This window comes from Puntigrus tetrazona, chromosome 8 (assembly GCF_018831695.1).
Source record: "Puntigrus tetrazona isolate hp1 chromosome 8, ASM1883169v1, whole genome shotgun sequence".
NCBI classification, from domain to species: domain Eukaryota; kingdom Metazoa; phylum Chordata; class Actinopteri; order Cypriniformes; family Cyprinidae; genus Puntigrus; species Puntigrus tetrazona.
Genome location: NC_056706.1, coordinates 7,056,430 through 7,078,453, shown reverse-complemented (window position 1 = coordinate 7,078,453; position 22,024 = coordinate 7,056,430). Strand labels below are relative to the sequence as shown.

The window sequence follows — 22,024 nt, the reverse complement described above, 5'->3', positions numbered from 1 at the left end:
TTTCTCGTTGGGAGAGCTGTGTTAAAAGGATCAGACGGGTGGACCGCTCCTAATTGAATCTATTTCACCTCTGTGTGCAGTGTGTTAACCTTGCCAGCCAGCCTGTGTGTGTGTGAGGGTTAGCCTGTCACTGCATATCACTCAATCCCAAAATGTCCTTGACAAAGATTAGGTCAGGCTTTTTTCCCCCTCACAGTACCATCTCAAAACACTCAAGCATCTTCACTGAGGGCATCCATCACACCACAATCAATTAGAAACATAATGCAAATGGTGGATACTATATAATAATACAGATTCTAAAATCTGATTGGATGGTTTGAAGCGACTGTAAAAATGTACACCCGTCATCAATACTTTATTAAAGCAGTGAGACTATATACAGTATAAACAATACACAACCTGGATAATGAAGTGTATTATTTGATGGATGAAGTTATAATGCAATTATTTATTAAACTATATTGCATATTACCGTTGTTGCCATTGCATAAAAAATCTTAAGTTACCAAAAGGTCTGTCACTTGAATATATCCTTATTCCTGAGAATAAATATGCACTTAAACTGAAAATATACACACAATGACTTAAATCTCTGTCCCCCCCAAAAAATAAGTTACACTTTAAAATATGGCCACAAGTACAGTTTTTTGATGCAAGTAGTTAAGGCAACCTAATATAAACACTTTTGCTGCTATTGAGGCTGGATACGGATACGGGTAGGGACAGTTTGGTGGTATGGGTATGTTTTAAGGGTGGGTTAAGGTGTAATGGGTCAACAGTATGTATGTATATATATATGTATGTGTATATATATATATATATATATATATATATATATATATATATATATATATATATATATATATGTGTGTATATATATATATATATATATATATATGTATATATATATATATATATATATATATATATATATATATATATATATATATATATATATATATATATATATATATGTATATATATATATATATATATATATATATATATATATATATATATATATATATATATATATATATATATATATATATATATATATATGTATGTGTGTGTGTATATATATATATATATATATATATATATATATATATATATATATATATATATATATATAGTAAGTACATAGTAGTTAAGGCCACCTGATATAAAGTGGAACAAAAAAAACCTACTAAGAAAGATGTAGACACATTGTTTCCAAGGAAACACTTACAGAGGAGTAGGCTGTTTAAGTTGGCTGTAATATTCAGAGGGAGATTGATTAGCAGCAGCACGACTGATTGATTTTTTTTTTTCTTTTACAGTCAATCCTTTAGGCAGAGCAGCGTTCACCTCTCTTCTCTCTAATGCACAACAGCATACGTATGTTAATCAGCTGCATAACCGGCACTCACGCCTTCCTACAACCGCATTAAATCATTGTCTGGGTTTTGTTTTTGTTCTTCTTGAATTAGTGAGTCTCTTTTCCCATTGACAGTCCTTGGGTAAACACAGAGCATTTAAACCGAAGCGCAAATGAAAACAAAACACATTCGTGGAATCCAGTCCCGCCCCCCTCTTGTCTGTGTCTGCGTCTCAGTGTCCACCCCAAGGGACGTCTTAGGATCCATTAAGCAATTTCGCATGAGCCAAGAGTGGCGGAGAATTACCATGGGCAAGTCCAGGATCATCAGAGCAGTTCAAAAAGAAATACATAAAATAAATAAATGCATAAACCGCTCTAATATGAAAATCAATGTTGCAGGCGCAGCTAAATCGCTGTGGGGGAAAAACTAATAAACCACAGGGCAAGTTCTGCCCCTGCTGGGAAATATGCTCAGTCTCTCTCTCTCTCTCTCTCCCCTCTTTCTCAGCACACAGCTGTGGACAGCTTTAATGTCCTTCACAATTTATGTGGATGGTTTGAAAACAGGAAGAAAACTGTTGAGTGTACGTATTGTGGCAAGGCGGCAGGAAGAGGGAGAAACAGATGGTTCTGGAGAGGCTTTTCATCAGAGGACTTTAGCTGCCTGCGGCTAGAATGAAACACTTCGCCGAGAATGAATTGAACCCGCTGATAGCATCGTTTATTTTCACGTGCTTTCTGCGTTTTAGCGCATGATTCACTGAAGGAATTATGCAAATCAGGAGATTGCGCAAAAATATGTGCCGAATTGCGCGATTCTGGCGTACTTTAATGAAACTATTGCAGCAATGTGTTTCTTGTTCTTAAATGTACACTGAGGCATGTGTATATTTCTCGTGCTTTTAAAGTGGCTTGCCTCGTGTTCTCTTATTGTCAAGTGAACTTTATTTATATAGCGCTTAATACAATACCGATTTTGCTGCTCGCACCTTAGTCTAATTTTGAGCTGTATCAGCATTTCAAAATATATTTTTAATTTTAATTTACAATGCAATATAAACACCGAGCAGTTATGTTTTTCTACATCCATTAATGCTCATAATTTGATCATTAATGCTGCTAAAAACATTCAGTTGTTTAAACAAAACTGCACTACTCCTTGTTAAAGGCATACTCCACCCAAAAATGTAAATTCTGTAAATTCTATCGTATACTCACCCTCATGTCATTGCAAACCTGTATGATATTCTTTCTTTTGTGAAAACATAGAAGATATTTCAACGTTAATATACCGTTTCAGTTCCTATTGACTTCAAATGTATATTTGTCAATACAACGGAAGTCAATGGGAACCCATGGGAACAATGGGTCAATGGGAAAAGAAAGATATACAGACACTGAATAACTAAAGGGTGAGCAAACATATTTTTTAGATGGACTACATGTGACAGGCAAAAAGTGTCCACTTTTGCGAATAATGATCCATATTTATAAAAATGAATTCCATAACCTTATTTACATAAAATGTAAATAGAACGATTTTTGAGAACGCTGCGAATGATTATCCTAACGCTTGCATGATTTTTGTAGCTCAAAAAGCAAAGAATAGCACTGGCAACACTAAGATCACAGGTTTAGCTCCCAGGAAATACATTGAACTGGTGCCAAACATGAAAGTTAGAAATTAGCCATTGATTTACAAAGTGTTTGCAAATCATTTATCTGCTAGAGAGAATGGTGGAAGTCAAATAAACTAAATATTTAATCAATTCTGTTTCACCTACTTGAAGAACAAAGTGATGAACAGCACAAAACAGGATTTACTTCTAAATAAAAAAAAAAAACCTAAATGCAGAGCAGGGAACATTATTAAACAGTGATTTGCACAGATTGCTTTCGCTAAAATGAACTGAACTTCACAATACTCACCAAACTAGCAATCAAAACTAGAGAAACCAAAAATCAGTGACTGCCCTGTAGTGCCCCGTTACCCTACAATGATTACAATTTGTATAGCAAAGCCAGCCTCGGATCAGAAGCAAAACTCTTCTGAATGACTCTCAGGTGTTTCATGCAGCTAAACCCTTCCCAACATTGAGCCCCATTCTCATGCAGCTGGCGATTGGACGCCTCTCCTCGCCAATCTTATGACAGATTGCTTTGGGTATTTGTTATGACGTGGAGGATGGAACCATTTGTTATAGTGGACCCGTGGCAGCAACAGAAGGACCTGAATGTGTAAGAATGTTCTCAACATGGAATTTTAAACAGTTGCTGGGATTAAGACAGCGAGCAGTAACACAACCATTTTTTTCAAAGCTACCTAATCTGCAGTCTTCCAACTACATAATTTCACGCATCATTTTAAAATACAATCATGCAACAGTTGACATAAAACCAATCAAACTGCTGTCAGGAACTACAGCACGAACGCAAAACCTCAAATTATCTTTCCATTTCCACAGTGCCACTAAATTACCTGTAAATAAACAGCATCCCTTCTCTGTCCCAAACAATTCCTCACCGTAAACTACTAGTAGCCCAGGCAGATATTTATCACTATTGATCTACCTGGTCCTCGCCAGGGCCTTTTGTTCTCTCGGCTCCAGGCTCTGACCTCAATTAAGTTATGAATTTCAATCTGATGGACTGAGAGCGTGTGGCCAGCGCAGCCGTGCAAGAAGGGGAGTGGATTAATTAGACACAGCGGCTCTGGGATTCACCCTCCACTGCCGGCGGCTCGTGTTGTTTTCACGAGGAAACGCACACAGAGAGAGAGGAAGGACAAAGATGAGAGAGAAAGACCGAAAGCAGTGGCTCAAGCTAAATATTAAAACTGCATTAAACTTCAAATTAAAAGCCCACTATACATCTGACTGGGAAATTAGTTAAAATACCAAAACTTACTACACACAAATCTAGCTTGTATTTCCAAAACATAATGCACTTTTGAGGATCGCTTGATAGCTTGCATAAATTATGATGCTGCCATCACTGCCTGTCACTTTCTGTTCTACATTTTGAACATTTAAGTCTTAAATTTCTTAAAAAACCATTATGCTTACAATGGCAAAAAAGAAATTCACTCAAAAATGGCTAGTACATTTCACAATTACAAAGAAAGGCAAGAAACACTGAATAAAAAGTAACTTTTTAAAGATAATATTTAGTTATATTTTATTCACTTTTTTTTAACAAGTTTTATTTGAAAGCCTGAAATGATCTAAAAACTATGTTTTGTAATTGAACATTAAATCGAACACTTAATTAAAAACTAACAGCATGTAACGCATTGTATTTTGAAGTCGAAATGTTTTCTTATACGCCGATAAGTTGAATTTGCAACTTTGAAGAATCACTTTTTTACACCGTACTTAACCTGAATACTAAAGGTATGTCTGTACTATGGTGCCTTCCAAGCATTGCAAAAAATATTGTTAATCGTGTTTTATACTGTCACGGAAGTTTCACCAAAAGTGTTATGGCTTTCTATTCTGCTTCATGCTTCTTTGTTTGAAGAGCTCGTTAGTCAGGCCTTCGAGACTCTAAACATGCTTTGTGGTGTTAAGCTCATTAAGCCCTATGTGCCATGCTCTAATTTCTGATCATGCCACTAAAACTGTGTTCACATTGTTTAACATGCAAATAACTTGCGAAACATCTGCCCCTGAATGAATAAAGAACAGTTTAGAACTGTGTCGGTTTGAATGCATCCATTTTAAGGCCGACGATATTGCAGTAATAAGTTGAGCTCGACCAACATCTATGAATCTCATCTCTCAGAAATGTTGTTTGTGTTCTGTTTGCTATTCACAGAAAATTAGATCCTTCATCAGCATCAGTTCACAAGTGCACATCACCTTAGTCTCACTAACATGGACCAATATATACATTCAAATGTTTTTAAAGAAATGCATACTTTTATTTAGTAAAGTAAACTCATCAAAAGTGCCAAATGCTGCTCTTTTGAACTATATTTATTAAATAATCCAAAAGATATCACAGTTTTCCTAAAAAATGTTAAGCAGCACAACCGTTTAGAATATTGTTTCTCAAGCAGCAAATCAGCAACTGAATGATTTCTAAAGAATCGTGTGACACTGAAGACTAAATAATGGCTGCTGAAGAATCAGCTTTAAATTGGAAACACTTTAAATAACATCTTACCAGTATATGGTTAGAAGTTATTAAAAAAAAAAAAAATGAATTTCATGCAAAACCATCAACGTGTGTGATATTTATGAATAAATAAATCCAACTTATTTCAGATATCAGAAATATAAATAATATAATAAATAAAAGCATGTCATGACGAAAGCACAATGGATGCTTTCATTGCAGATAGCTTCACTGAATACTAAGGTTCTGGCCTCTCTCATATAGACTCATATTTGACTTGTTCTAGTTCTTCCGCAGTGCAGTTGAAAACAACAGATGCATGAACTCATGAACCCAGACTATACCAGCACAAGTCTAACTATTCCACACATGAACTACATTCTAGGAGCGTGAATCCCCCCAAACTCTCCCATGTGTCCCACTTCTGTTCAATTATGCAGAGAGAACTGAATATATGTTGTCGTTGTGAAGTTGTCCAGGTGGCTGTTGACAGGTGGCATATGAGCTAATCTGAGAGAACAAGGGGACTTTTTGCTCCTATTGTGGTTCCCCTTGATCCAGGATTATACCAAAACACCACCATATTCAAACTACTATACTCTCCACGACCACCGCATCCATCAGCTGATTAATTTCAATACAATATTCATTGAAGACATAATAGCCTTTTTTCTACCTTCCCCCCTATTCAATCAACAAATTAAAAATATAAACCAGTTTTATCTTTATTTAAACCTAAGCTGAAATCGGATCATAGGACAGATGCGTGAAAACGCTGCCCTCGCTCACGGTTCACGGCTCACTCATTATAGTAATATTTTCATTTAGAATGTCTTCGATTTTATATAATCAAAGTCATTTGAATGTATAAGTATCAGAATACATTTATGAGTTAGAAAATACCTCTAAACTGGCCTATTGGTCTTTTTCTTTGTGTGCTTTTCAAATACAGTCATGGCTCACACTTGAACCTAATGAGTGCCTACGAAGTTTTATATTGCTATCAAATCACACTTCCTGAAAGTATTAACATAGGATAATAATTTTGGCAGGAGCAGTAGCATGATTTAATACGGCCATATTTTCTCTCATGCCACCTGAACGCTACTTAATAAATCTGCCCTCAATAATTCTCCTGCTGTAGTCCAGCAATATTCACCTTCTGCTGGTCAGTGCAGTAACCCAAAAGAACTTTGAAGGCTTTTACAGGCTTGATCCAAAAAAAACAAAACAACAAAACAAAAACAGGACAATTTTGATGTACAAATTCAAGTAATGATTTAATTTGCTCTAAGTAAATATAGTGCTTGCCCCCACCACCAAAAAAAACATTATATTTATAAATTATGTTAACATATTATAAATTGTATTAAATAATACACGTTATTATATATTTATGCTATACAAGGCCAGCAATAAAATGTCTAATATATATATATACACACACACACACACACATCACGTCTATTTCAGCTCTAGTGGGGATTTCACATTAGTCTAACTGTTAAAATACAACAATAGAACAGCATTGATTGTTGTCCAGGGCAAGCATTTTCTCTCCACCCACACAATTAAGGTCTACAGGCACCAAAAAAATAAATAAATAATAAAAAAGAGAGTCATTTGCAAATGTTCTGATTATATGGGTTGTATAATGCAAACAATTTGGCTGATTACTTCCAATTGATTTGTCTAAGCGAGAATCAGATCAAGCCAGTGACCGCATAACTGTACTTCACCGTATTAATTTCCCAATGCAGTATTCAGCCAGCTTAAAACAAAGCCAAATCTGCCATTATGACCTGTAGTGTTTTTTTTTTTAATACAGCTACCTGCTTATAGCGTGTTGCTTAACGCCAACCGAGACGCTGATACGATATCTCTAAATAATTAAAGTACAGAAGCTAAGCTCAGGGATGGAGGATGGCAGCAGGACTTCTCAGTTATCTTTGATTAGTAATGATGAAGGTCTATCAGCTCAGAGAGGAAAAGGTTAAATATGTACAGAAGATTTCCTGAAAGTTACATTGAAGAATGTTATTAAATTAGTAGGGGTCTTAAAGTTAAATTAACTTTAGTTTTTTTTTTTTTTTTTTTTTTTTTAATCTGAATGTTAAAATAGGAAATAACCATGCACAATTAAATATTCAAATATAAATATGTATCAACTGATACAATAAAAGAAAACTTTTAGTTTGACATTTGGATTTTGGATTAAATATTGGTCAAATATTAGGACTATCAAATAAAATAAATCAATTGCAATTCCAAAACAATAGAAGGGGACATTTTTTTACTAACAATGCGCAAAGTAAAGAACATCACTAAGCGTAAACCCATTACTTGTTTATAGTTCACAGCAATCCATTTCGTAATTTCATTTATCAATCTGTGTTCGCTGATGGACAAATTAACTATTTGGTTTTCAGCTATAGCGTTTACAGACTCACCTGGCTATTGATATCAGCGTTGTTCTGTAAGAGTAGAGACACCAGGTCTTTGTGGCCCCTGTCGCACGCCCAGTGCAGGAGAGCCCGGCCCTGAAACACACAAATAATTCATTACCATGAAAATTCGTAGAAGAAAAACTCATGGTGAATGCGCAAACAAAATCTCAGTGAACACCGTCTCAATTTTTCGGCTCGGGTTGCTTCGGACAACGCACAATACATCTTTTAGTCAGTCTAGGGCGTTCGATCCCATAATTCAATCTCTTACTCTGATTTAGATACAATTATTTAATAAACTCTCTTTCTGGCTTTGATACGGCGCATAAAAATGAGCGCCAGCCAAGAGGCGTGGAGAATATTCAATAACATCCCGTATTTGCAAAGGACCTCCGCAACCCAAAACCATAGACGTGTCCACAGACCACACAACCTACAGGTCGACTCCTTCAGATGGATGAATCCCTCTTCACCTCCAACACATTCATTTATTCCCTTTTGTTATGCGGACCTCTATAAAGTTAACTTCACAATAGATTTCTCTCCTCCAGAAAAAATAAATTATGCACAACAATTTATAACTCAGAGCCTTTAGACCCAACTATTTAACGACGTGCTGACAGAATGAGTTCTTCTCTGGCCACCGTGCAGGCGAGAGAGAAGGGCATTGTGGGAGGGAAAGATCATGGGCGCTCCAGAAACAAATTGCAGTGGGACGGGTGACTCTTTAGCAGTGATTGATGCGGTTCTGGGGACAAAAAGAGAGCAGACCCTTGATCACCAGCGCCGCCCCCCCCAGGCCCGAAGCCACTTGTCCCTATCAAGGCTGCAGAGTTCATTTTTCAGTGAAGGCCAATTAGATAAAGCCAACTCCTTAAGTCGTATTCCATGGCTGAAATTATATTGATCTCCACTGCTGCATGTTAAAATTGATATTTATGAGGGAGTCTGAAGCCTTACACCACAAGAGTTTTTTTTCTTTTTTGGATAGGAGGGTGTCCCCTGGACGGTTTGTCAAATTTTCATCAGAGATATAGCCAAACATTTTTCTTTTCTACTACTCTCCTCCTAAGACACACCATTCTCTGGATCCGTAACCCTCGACTAACAAATTGTACTACAGTGGCTTTTTAAACGTGGTGCCATGATAATACCATGGCCGTGTAGACATGCTATTTTTGAAGCACTGTGTAAAAAGAAAATAATCTCACGGTATATATAATAGCACAGTTGCATTCTTAATATCACATCATAACTCAAAACTTACCAAATATGTTTTTGTCAAACTTTTTAACTAGAAAATACAAATAACAACCTAAATGGTTCAAAAAGAGTTAGTTGCTGCTACTTTTTTTTTGTTTTTACATTTTTATGTCATGTTATCATAGCTTGTTTCTGCCTTGGGAGTAAAAAAGTAAACAAGGTCATTGTAAGATTGATATAAAATGAGAAAGGTTTCCATTATGAGAATTAAAATTGCAACTGCAAAGTAAAAAGTCACTGCAAGATTTAAAGATAATAATAAAGTTAGTTTGTGGTCAGTGATTTTAGTTTTTTTTTGTTTTTTTTTTAGAGAAAAATCATTTAATCTAGCAAATATCAGTTTAAAAAAAAGATATTTAGAAGCACAACTGTTTTAAATTTTATGTTTTGCCATCACAGGAATAAATTATATTTTAGACTATGTTCAAACAGTTATTCAAAATTTTAATAATATTCCACAATATTAGTTTTTACTGTTTTTTGTAATCAAATAAATGCAGCCTTGGTGAACATAAAACACTTCAAAAACATTAAAAAGTAATAAAAAAACAAAGAACTTTTTGAAAAAAATATATATATATATATATATATATATATATATATATATATATATATATATATATAAACCATGTATGAATTCATGTTGTTACTGAAACTAATGATTTCCTAGTGACTAAAACACTCTACCTAAAAAATTAAGTCATCCTATTAGATTTGAATGCCGAAAGGGCTAAAATCATCCTTCCGGTGAGAATGACCAAACATAACTAACACACAGAAAAACCTATATCATATATTCCCCAATTTCCTTCAAGGTAAGCGGAAGAGCTGTAAAAACAGTAAGGATATAGAAATCCCGCTGATTACACCTTCCTGTCCCGGGTGAGCGCTGTGGATTAAGTGTGACAGGCATGGACTCTACTGTGGGGCGGTACATTGAGCAGGGCTCAGTGCAGATGAATAGGAAACCTCTTGCTTTACAATGTCCTTGCCAAAGAGGGTGGAGAGCTGCCGGCTCAATTGCCTGTAATTGATGGGGCTGTTCCAGCACAAACAGAGAGAGAAAAGGAAAGCAAGAAATTCTTGAGACATTTGCACAAATGAGTCCGGCCCTCTTTTGTTCAGGCAGAGGGGCTCGTGCCTATCAGAGGCGTGTGTAGACCTGTCGTCCACGGGGCATTTAAGACATCACCATTATAAGACACCATTATAAGCATGTCATAACAAAGCAGCAGAAAAAAAACACCTAAATTCACACTGACAGTTTAGGGAATCTCTTCAATGCGTCAAATATAAGTGCATGAGTTACAGTGCTGTTATTTTTGGTGAACATGATCTAATTGAAATATACTGTTGAATTAAATAAATTAACTTAATATAGACAATGTCATTGTTTTAAATTCCTATATAATTAATCTAAAACATTTGGACCCAAATGTATATTTGAAAATTAACATAATTATTAATATTATTATTATTTTAGCAAAAGTATGCACATTTAGCATTTTTGTATTGTTTTAATTGCATCTTTTTCATTGTGTATATGTATTCATTTTTATTTTGGGGGGGTCTAATAATTAAACAAATTAATCAATCATTTCATTGGCAGTAAATTAATCTGACTTGAATTGTTTTAACAATTTACATAATATGACATATCAAATAATAATGACAAAAGTAAAGGTTCAATATGAATAACTTTACATATCATCACTGCAGAAATATTAGTAAGCATAGATCAAGGTGAGCAAGTATTTTTAAGACAAAGCTGTTTTCAGGTAGGATCATGTGGAACTACAGCATAATCAGTCAGTGTGTTTCTCAGATTGATCCAGATCCAGGTGCCAGCACCCCTCTGGTCACCCTCAACTATCATCCTTCATGGAATAGCTCCAAGTTTTCCAGTTTATCCTGATCTACTGTCATCATCATTGAGATTATTTCCTCACTGCCCTGCACCCAGCTGCACTTGTACGTTTAGGGTAATGTATTTGACCCCTGCAGTGACGGGCCGAGCGGTGGAGGTCAAATGGCAGCCATGAAGCTCATCTCAGCCCAAATTAAACCACTGGCAACAGCCTCTGCTGAAAACATCAAATGGCATTATGTTCAAAACAGAGCACGTACGTCATATCTTAATGCTGCAGTGAGTTAAAGCCATGCGACGGCGTTGGGTTGGAAGCAAGGCCTCATTCCTCACAGGTCTGACCTTGAGCATGTAGTGCAGCTTCATCACAAGCGCAAAGTAGAAGATGGGAAGATGGCAGAAACATACATGTATATATAAGTATATATACATACAGCAGATTTTAAACCTCAATAGTGCCCTCTAGAGGTTCATCTGCTGAACTGCACTAGCAGGAAAAACAATGGTGGATTGACAATGGCTGCCATCTGGCCGACCTGATGGTGAGCCAACTGGTTCCCCACTTTCAGAATTGGAGTGCTGAAAGAAATGTAACGGGCCAGTTGGTCACGATGATACATGAATAAAAATGGGTTGAGCGGATGGATGGTGCATCCAGTGACCTTTGGGGTTTAGGTTGTGTGGGAAATGCATGGAAGTAGGGTGAAAGAGAGTAGCTACACAGTTTTCATGGCTTACCATACACTAAACAGGAATTTAAATTCGCTGTACTTTACTAAACCTTTCGACAAATACACTTGAGTCACACAGATTATAATTTTTTGGGGGTAACTTTATTTTGAGGTGTTTTTGCTAGACATGTTAAAAGTAGTTATTATTATGACAACAATACGTTATGCAGAATTACATAAAAAAGTAACCTTAAGCCAAACCCTAATCCTAACCTCTAAACATACAATAAGTGCATGCAGTTAATTAATATTACTTTGTACTTAAATGTATAATTATGCCATAACAAAGGCACCTTATAATAATGTGGAACATTCTTGTGTTAATACGTATTAAATAATAAAATTATAGTATCTGTTTGTGAAGGTCTCATGCTCAAAGACAGATTTAAAAAACATAGAAAAATCTGTAATATTTTAAAATATTTTTAGAATTTAAATCAATTCCAGTAACGGTGAAACTGAATTTTCAGTCCTACAAGTCATTCTAATGCTATTAAAATGTTATTTTTGTCATTCATAATAATAATAATTTACTCAAAATATATAAAGTTTTATTTGATTTTATAAACGTAGCTTTTTATTAATTTCATAAATTCAAAAAATGAAAAGCTTACCTCTTCATCCCTTGTATTCACATCCACTTTCTTGGAGCTGATGGCCTTGCTGACATGTTCGATGTTGTTCTCTCGGCAATAGTCGAAAATGTTTTTGTCCTCTTCCCTAAAGTCACGACACAACAAGAGAAAAAAAAAAACACTCTGAAGGAATGTCAAGCAATAATCACACCAAAAGTTTTTACGAGATTTCATATAAATCAAATTAAGAACATTTGAAATGGCATTGATTAAGAAACACATGAGTCTAATTTTAAATATACCGGGAAAAATCTGGGCCTAATAAATGTATACTGCTGAGCAATTGCCCAAGGAGGAAGATAATGCCAGACTAAACAGGGCTTAACTGATGTGCACAGGTTCCGCCAAAATCATGTTTCCTGGCAGGCGTCTCATGGTCACATGCTCATTCACCTCTGTGGATGCGCATTCTCAGGAGCCTGGCGCTCACCACAGCAGTTTTAATTATTTCCCTCTCTAATCACCTTGTGGCATTTGGGCCAAGCCAGGCAGGGCAGAGCGAGAGATCGAGAGAGAGAGAAAGAAAAGGGTTATAGGGGATGAGGTACAGTTGGTTGGAGAAATCTCATTAAGAGATTTACCCCTGCCCCTCTTGCCCATGCAGGATGGCAGATTAATTGCATTTGGAGCACTATTGTGTGGCCGCCCCTCACTCTCATTACAGGGGCAGGGCAGATGAGACTGGCAGAGGACGGGACCTTCGTGCCTGAGAGATACAAGAAACAGACAGACCGGCCAACCTAAATGAACTGATTTCTGAGAGCGAATCGATGCGATACAGAGTATTTCAACGATACAGGATCAATACACTGACGCAAATTGCGACAAATTGATTATTTTTATATTCTCAACAAAATAAATCTATATATTATTCTACAAATCTGCATAAAATATAAACTACTCACAGTGAGGAAAAAAATGTATAGCAGATTTATTTATTTGGGATTTAACGTCACGTCAGCAACAGTGGCTATATTCATGGCAAGATAAAACATTTAAATTTCACAATTCAGTTTCAAAATAGGATAATTCTTTTTGAAAATGCCCATTAATATATCCTGAATAAAAAAACAACTCCCAAACGATTTATAGCGGATAATATTTAAGAAAAATACTTAGAAATAGTATATATATATATATATATAGATAGATAGATAGATATTGACTATTCTAAAATAAATATGAATGGAAAATATATACTTATTTTAAATTTGTCCTAAATTTCGTTATTTCCAAACTTAAATTTAAATATGCTAAACTTATGTCAGAATGGATACCGGAGTAGTAAATTTAGTTGAATTAACATCAGACTATGTTCATGAAGGTCCAGACCTCTGGTGCGTGACAAGCCAAAAATCACCATGTAAGGGTGGGGGGGTGATTTTAGCTTGTCACATGTCTGGACAAATTCAAAAACTATCTTGTGTTTTAAAAAGTAACAGTACAACAAAGTGCACACTTTTGAAATTGGCTTATGCCTATATATGTGTGCAGTAAACCTGGCCTTATCTCCGTCGTAGTAAATAAGGCTGAATATGTGAGTGTGTGTGGTCTTACCATGACCCAGCGTGTCTGTGCCATGTGGGCATCATTCGTCTCCCGGGGCAACTAATCAATAAAACTGCTCATTCGTCAGACTGATGCTGGCCTGTGCTCCTAAAGCCTGAGTACACACGCGCACAAGAACACGCTTGCACCTGATTAATAGCCCACTGATAAACGACATGGCATCAGCGATGCCGCTGAGCATGCTGGGAAGGTCACTGGCTACTCTGTCATTCCACACCGCTTGATCAACATTTTCTGACCAGTGAAAGATCAAACAAAAGATCAAACAAACGCAGATTACTACAGAGGTGAATCTGTGTGTACAACAACTCTTTAGTACACAACATTCTTTCATGCTAACTGGTCCATGTTAAAGATATCCTAAAAATCAATTTCATTTCCCATTGGCTTCCATTGCATTTCTGATCAAACAATAGAAATCAATGGGAACCTGAAACTTTATTAGTTACCAAAATCTTTTATGTTACATGAAGAAAGAAAGTCACACAGGTTTGAACAACGTTAGGTTGACAAATGACAGACAGAATTTTCATTCAGGGGTGAAAGCAGACTTGACTATTCCTTTAACGCCATCAATCAGAGACAGGCAAAGCTGACACACAAACACACACAAAAAAAGCGCTGTCCTCCAAAATAGTCTGATATTCTGAAACTGACACCTCCGCTCCCATCAATCAGATCAGATCAATCCGATTCATCTCTCTCCAAGGCATCCTCACAGAACAACTCATCTATCACGCATTCTTCAGAGAAGAAAGATTCCTCATTCTTGATTTCAGCACGGGCAGAGTTATGCAATTTATCAGCTGTTGTTTCCCCAAGTGAGCTTAAACCAAAAAAAAAGAAAAAAAAGAAATGGCCTTGGAGTTACAGGTCGTCTGGTTTAGCAATCCGGCAATGCAGAAGCCATTAAGACTCTCTAATCAAATGTTAACGAGAAGTTTGAATATGCAGGAGTGCTCTCAATCACCGAGCTTGGAAATTGGAAAGCAGCGAAGCAGTCTGCATGGCAGTCTGATTGGGTCACGCCCGAAATGGGCAGCTCAGCGAGCGACAAATGGGAGGAGAGGAGGGGGAACGGGATGTTAATTGCCTCTTTGCTTTTCCTTCCCCAACGAACGACTCGCATTCTCCTGGGACACGTCAACTTGGGGAATGAACCCCTGTTGCATTGAAACTTCCATATATTTCTTTCACCCATCCATGCCTGGATCCATTTTACATTCTTATCATCGATATAATCATAAAAAAAGTAATTAAACTCCACCGCTTCCTGAGGCCTCTTCACCCCCTATGCATGCATACTAATACTGTTAATTTAAGAGGTAAAACCATGTGAATTCAGCCCTTAATTTGTCTTGTTAAATGGAATAAGCAACGGGGCGTCTGAATTATGTGTGCTCCATGAGCAAGAAAATGAATTATGCCACATTGATGCTAGAGTGATCACTGGATCAAAAAAAAAAAAAACTGAAGGAAATTATAATAAAAGCATCACATTCATAAGCAGGACTTGTTACCTTATCTTTTCCTCTTGGTATAGAGAGCTAACCGCAGGGCCGCCGAATCCAGTTCTCTTCTCTCCTGCTCGTCTCTCTGATGACTGAAAGAAACACGCAAAGAATTATGTCACACACAAAGAAGCAGCAGGAAACGTCCATAACGAGTCAACACAGCCGATAATCCACAAGCAATCTATACAACTCCAGTCCATCAATTAACATCTTATAAAGTGAAAGACAACTGTTTCACTGAACAATGCAATATTATGAATAGAGGAAAATGACTTTTCATGCAGTGTATAACACAGCTCCAAGTGGATGAAAACACCCTGCTAAGTTTGAAATACGAAAGTGCTCTGGGTATAAAGAATCATTGAAACGAGTCGTTTTTAAAACGAATTCCAAGCCGTTTCATCAGCATGAAACATATAGCATGTGCAGACGAGAGGAAAACTTCATTTGAATAAAAGCTTGATCTTGATCTTGCCACTGGGTGCCGCTTTTGAAGCATTAAAAGCTCACAAACACTACTTTAAATTAAATCTGACCAATCAGTTGGGAGTCGTTGAGCAAATGAGTTAAAAAAAAAAGTTTAGTATTATAAAATATGAAAGTGTTTTTGGGACTCCCAAAACCAAAATATGAACCTTTCATAAGCCACAATAGGGCCGCTTTAAGTAGAAACAACAAATACATATTAAAACATCTTAATGTATTGGTTTATAACACAACACTTAACTTTTCACTTCACAAGCCATTAACTGACTATCTTGAGTTGTAAGGATTAATTGTGTACCATGGTGATGTTTTTAATCAGCTGTTTGGATCCATTTGGATGCACTGATGTTCAAGTGATGCAATGCTAAATTTCTCAATGAGAAAATGGCCTGGGGGCGAGCACATTCACAGCAGTTTTCAAATTTCAAAAACACGACAAAAAACTGGCAGGACGCTGCACATGTTTTTAAACTTGTGCTAGACAGGTTTTTTATTTTTTGACATTGTTATATTAACTTTTCTTATATTTTCAGACAACAGCATTTGGCAACAACAAGAGAGAGCGCACAAAGGACTCTGGGTATTCAGACCCGTTGAGGAATAGATTAATATTGCTATGTGCAGTCAGCCAGCTCTATTATACAGCAATTTTAATTCAATGACTTTACCGTTTTGAGCAGAAAAGTGCTGCATCTGCACTTTTGCTTAAATAATAGGCTTGTATTAAAACACCGTAAATTCGTGCACTTTTCTTTTGTTCCTCCACAGCAAGTGCACGCAACAACAGAAGCGCACAGGAGGTCAGGAACAAACTATTGTCTCTCTTCCTTCCCTGGCTCTCTATCTCCATCTCGTAATGGAGCTTCTTGCCCGCTTTTAACACGCTAACACAATCAGTTCATTCTGTAAGGTGGGGAATTTGTTTATGTGCTTTTGTGCTGGTCTGGATGTAAGTCGGATTGCGTTACCTGCAGCAGTATCAGTAAAAGCGATATGTCTGCTCTGACACGGGGGTTATGGGTAAAAAGCAATAAGGCGGAGGGAAGATAGGTATGGAGAAAACACAAAAGCAAAAGATAAAGGAAGAGAGTAAAGCTAGACAAAATCAAGCATAAAGGAATGGGTTTGAGTTAAACCTGACACAAAATATTATATTATTTTATAATTCAATAATGGATTTTTCTTCCTGGTTTCTTACACGGACAGTAGAGCAGTGGTCTCAAACTCAATTCCTGGAGGGCCACAGCTCTGCAGAGTTTAGCTCCGGCCAGCTGCAAATCACACCTGCTTGGAAGTTTCTAGCGAGCCTGAAGACCTTGGTTATCTGGATCAGGTGTGTTTGATCAGGGTTGGAGCAAAACTGTACAGAGCTCCAGGAACTGAGTTTGAGGCCGATGCAGTAAAGAGTAAATTTACCTGGAGGAAGAAAATGTATAAATTGCAGACACATTGCAGGACGTTCTTAAACCTGCGTCACTCACATAAGCACCATGATTCAATTGAGCTTTGCAAATGGCGACTTAAAGGTTTGCTTAAACGTGATTGCATAATTCCTGAAGAATTACATAATAAACATGAATCATCTACAGCTTTAATAGAACAGATACAGAAATGTAGCAACTATGTTTCCGACATCCTTTGAGCATAAATCTCACCTTGGTAAAAACGATGGGATATTTTTCTACTACCTACTTGAGAAGGACGCGCAACCACAACAAATGTACAATCAGAGACTGCCCTCTTCTGGACATGTTATTTAGTGGCATAAAGAACAATGCCCATTGTTTACCAAAAGGCAGATCCACTCAAGATAAATATAGTGTAATTGTAAAAACATACTAATTAATATTATGCTTAATAAAAAAAAACACATCAATATATAGTACATCAAACTATTTAACTTGTTTTACATCCCATCATGCAATGGCCCCTAATCTTACCTTCTGGCTGCCTTCTGGATCCAGGGCATGTACACAGGACACATACTCCTGCATGGCCTGCTCTGCACTCATGTCCCCCAGCTGTTTCCATGCTGACCTGTGAACAGAAAGCACTCCGTTGGATTTTAAAGACTCTAAAGGCTTGCTCCCAAAAACCTCATATTGTCAGACACAATTGAATTTACATTCACATCGATTCATTGAGCTGCCAATTTCATCCAAAGACTGAACGTTAAGGAAAACCACAATCAATTTGTAATAAGAACCTACAATACTCATAGTGCTAGTCAAGAACTGACCAGAGTTCTGAAGACATCAGATGTCACCATCAACAGTGCAATGTCCAAAGCAAAATTCAAGATTTATCAAGAAATGCATGGCTTGTTAAGAGACTTACCATTTTCTCTGACCCTCAAAATCGAAGAAACCAGGTTTTGGTGTATTGCACTTTCCAACTTTAACCTGTTAAAACGAAGTTTATTAATATATTTATGGCACTAAAAGATAGTACTCATGTCAAATATTTTAGCCTATAAACCAAACTAAACTTCACTCAATATTTTATGTTATTTATAAGCAGAGTGGATATTTATTAATTACTAATCATCTATTTATTCTACTTTAAATACACAAACAGCAGAGAGTGACAAAAATGATTGGGGAGAGAAAAGGAAATAAATAGCGGACACGTTCCTGCCTTGATATAAACCTGCATCACTCATACAAGCACCACATCTCTAACTAACAACTAATATTCTTGATGTTTATTAATAATAACTACTGTCCAATACCCAAATAAATGGTTCCAGTGCCAGATGTTTTATACTCCATTACCAACTTGCATTTTCATCTGTCAGAACTCCATGCCCCTGACAGAACCATTTTTTTTTTTTTTTAAATTAAATACTATTACTAGTCACTGCTGGCACATAAACTGACTAACTTTATATAAGCCACCACTAAATAAATAAATGCCAGAAAATTGTACACAATCCTCAAGCTTACATCGTGTTTGCATGTTATTTCATATGAATGTATCATGTTTTTACAGTATCAACTATGTCATTAGCAAGAAGGCTGTGTTTACCTGTTTAAACCTAGCGTACAGATACAGCAGCTGCTCTCTGCTGGCTGTCTGGACGAGATCCCTGACCCGGTCCGCTGCCGTCTCAAATTCATTCTCTAGATCGGCTCCTTCTAATCGAAGCGCTGTATCCCCACCACCACAATCAAATTTCCCTAATCCGAAATCTGAATCCGAATCGGATCCTCCACCGAGCGGCTCTCCGGTGTCAGGCCGGGCTGGATCAGTACCGGAGCCCGTCGCTGAGTCGGGGGAGGAGGACGGAGATCTAGACGCCATTGAAGATAATTAAGATACCTTAATTAACCGTATTTCACTTCAACTAATACTAATTTATAATAAAAACACCGCACGCAGTTGGCTACTACAGTACGTTATCCGTAATCCGATTCAGTCGGACTTGTTTTGAGATTTGGTCCTTGAATGGTACGTCACAATAATAGGCACGAGTGCGTCCTGCGACGGCTTCTAACAGTTCCAACGGTTTTTAGGTCCTATGAGTTTTATAGGATACGCATGCGATACTGCTACCATACTACAACTTTTAAGCGTATTATCTATTAAATCCGAAGATACATATGCATAATTAAATCTCTCACTATATATTTAGCTATAATATTTCTATATTACACTATGATGTGAAGTATTGACCATCGTTTCAAAACTTTTTAAATTGAATTTTAAATTAAACAGAGAAGAGACATACAAATGCAATTCACATGATACCGTTGCAACAAACCTTTTTGGTTTGACGATATAATTTAACACTAAACGGGGAGTTAATTTACAGTGCAGATATTGTCCACAAGATGGCAAACAAATCACATTTTCCAGTGCCAATCTCGTTATTACGCGTCCCACTTCATTTTTTTCCCCTGTTCAACAGTGTGCGTTGCTCTTTTCTTGTTTCCTTTCCCCTTTTGCGCTGCTTTTGGCTAGAGTGCTCAGAGTGATTAAACTTGATTTTGTTTTCTTATATTTCCTTGAACATTTTTGGCTTGGAGTGTAGTAGTAGTAGTAGTCCAAAATATTTTATTTATACTTCCCTGTGTTGCCCAGAAGCTATAAGTGCCACCCTGGTGTTCTAAAATATAACAACATTAAGCAGGAATGCAGGCCTCTTAAGCAGCATAAATCAGGTCTCTATGGCCTTGAGTCAGCAAGCAATATATCAGTATAATGTAAGTAAGCAGATTCTAAATAAACTAGAGAGAAGGGCTCAGATGGACTGCTTGATGGATCGTTTTACTTTATTTAGTTTTGCAGTATATTTAAATAATCCTGATTATACTTGATTACACACACACACACACACACACACACACACACACACACACACACACACACATTAGATTAGATTAGATTCAACTTTATTGTCATTACACATGTACAAGTACAAGGTAACGAAATGCAGTTTAGGTCTAACCAGGAGTGCAATAAGCAGCAAGTGCAGGATATAGGTACAAATATAAATATAAATTACAAAGATAAATATGTACAAATTAAATTACAGATGAGAAGGGGGAATTTACAGTGATTATGTGTAAACAATTTACAGATCGTTATGTACATAAGAAAGAAAGAGCAGGATATACAGGATATGTATAGACAATTTTACAAGAGTATGTACAGTGGATATGTACATACATTTACAAAGATATATACAGTGGAGTGCAATGAATGTTAACAGTGCATTTTTGTATTTTTGTTTTTAATGGGGTGGGTGGGGCAGACATCAGTGGGGGTAGAATTCAGTAGTGAGACAGCTCTGGTGAAAAGCTGTTTCTCAGTCTACTTGTTCTAGTCCGGGAATCTGAATCGCCTGCCAGATGGCAGGAGGGAAAACAGTTTGTGGGCAGGGTGAGAGGAGTCCTTAAGAATACTGCGTGCTCGACGCAAACAGTGTTTCTTCTGGATGTCCTCAATGGATGGAAGTGGAGTTCGGTGATGCGCTGGGCAGTTTTCACCACCCGCTGCAGTGCCTTACGCTCAGCAACAGAGCAGCTCCCATACCAGACTGTGACACAGTTTGTTAGGATGCTCTCTATTGTACAGCGATAGAAGTTCACCAGGATGGCTGAGGACAGCTGGTTCTTCTTAAGTTTCCTCAGAAAGAATAAACGCTGGTGAGCCTTCTTGACCAGGCTGGAGGTGTTGGTGATCCAGGACAGATCTTCAGAGATGTGGGTTCCCAGGAACTTGATGCATGAGACAGGCTCCACAGCAATCCCATTAATGTGGATGGGATCATGTGTGCCTCTTCTCACCTTCCTGAAGTCCACAATGAGCTCCTTGGTGGTGGTGGTGTTAAGGATATAAAATATATATATACACATGCTACAATCAAAGAGAATGAATTTATTAATAAACAATATTATTAATTAATAATATATATATATATATATATATATATATATATATATATATATATATATATATATATATATATATATATATATATATATATATTATATATTATTAATTAATAATATTTTTGATTAATAAATTCATTCTCTTTGATTGTAGCATGTTTGAAAAAAAAGCATGGCCATAACTGAACTTAAAAAAACACAAGAAATAAACCATTATCCCATTTCCCAAATTTTGCATATTATATTGACATATTATGTCATAAGCAACATTAATATTAACGCTGAAACATTAAAAGAAAATCATATACTTTTTTCAGCGTTTTCCGTTAGCTGCTTGTTTCCTTCTGACCTGTAAAAATCATTCCAGACCAATCTGACGACACAGTAAAAATAACAGAGTAGTAATAAATGGTGTAATAAATTATATCATATACACAATATTACGCTTATTATTAAACGTCAATTGTTTTACACCCTTTCAATGAAAACAAATCAATAAAAATGTAGATTAATAAAACAAATCTGTATTTTCATTTGTAAACATTAAGAGAAAAAACATGACACGATTAATCACGGATAGCTATTTCTAAAAGCACCTCATGGCGCGCTGTGACGCACGTACGTCTTTCGC

At 36.6% G+C, this 22,024-nt stretch overlaps 1 protein-coding gene across 1 annotated transcript in view; it reads right to left on the bottom strand.

The window, feature by feature from the left end:
* acbd6 (acyl-CoA binding domain containing 6) overlaps positions 1 to 19,463 on the bottom strand; it is a 28,650-nt gene extending 9,187 nt beyond the window's left edge. Inside the window, exons 1-6 of the mRNA XM_043247954.1 lie at positions 19,025 to 19,463; positions 18,335 to 18,399; positions 17,938 to 18,034; positions 15,518 to 15,600; positions 12,408 to 12,513; positions 7,936 to 8,025 (exon numbers count right to left, since the gene is read on the bottom strand). Of these exons, the coding sequence (XP_043103889.1) occupies positions 7,936 to 8,025; positions 12,408 to 12,513; positions 15,518 to 15,600; positions 17,938 to 18,034; positions 18,335 to 18,399; positions 19,025 to 19,300 (717 nt within the window). The 5' untranslated portion in view covers positions 19,301 to 19,463. The remainder of the gene's footprint in view (positions 1 to 7,935; positions 8,026 to 12,407; positions 12,514 to 15,517; positions 15,601 to 17,937; positions 18,035 to 18,334; positions 18,400 to 19,024) is intronic.
* Between the last annotated feature and the right edge of the window lie 2,561 nt (positions 19,464 to 22,024).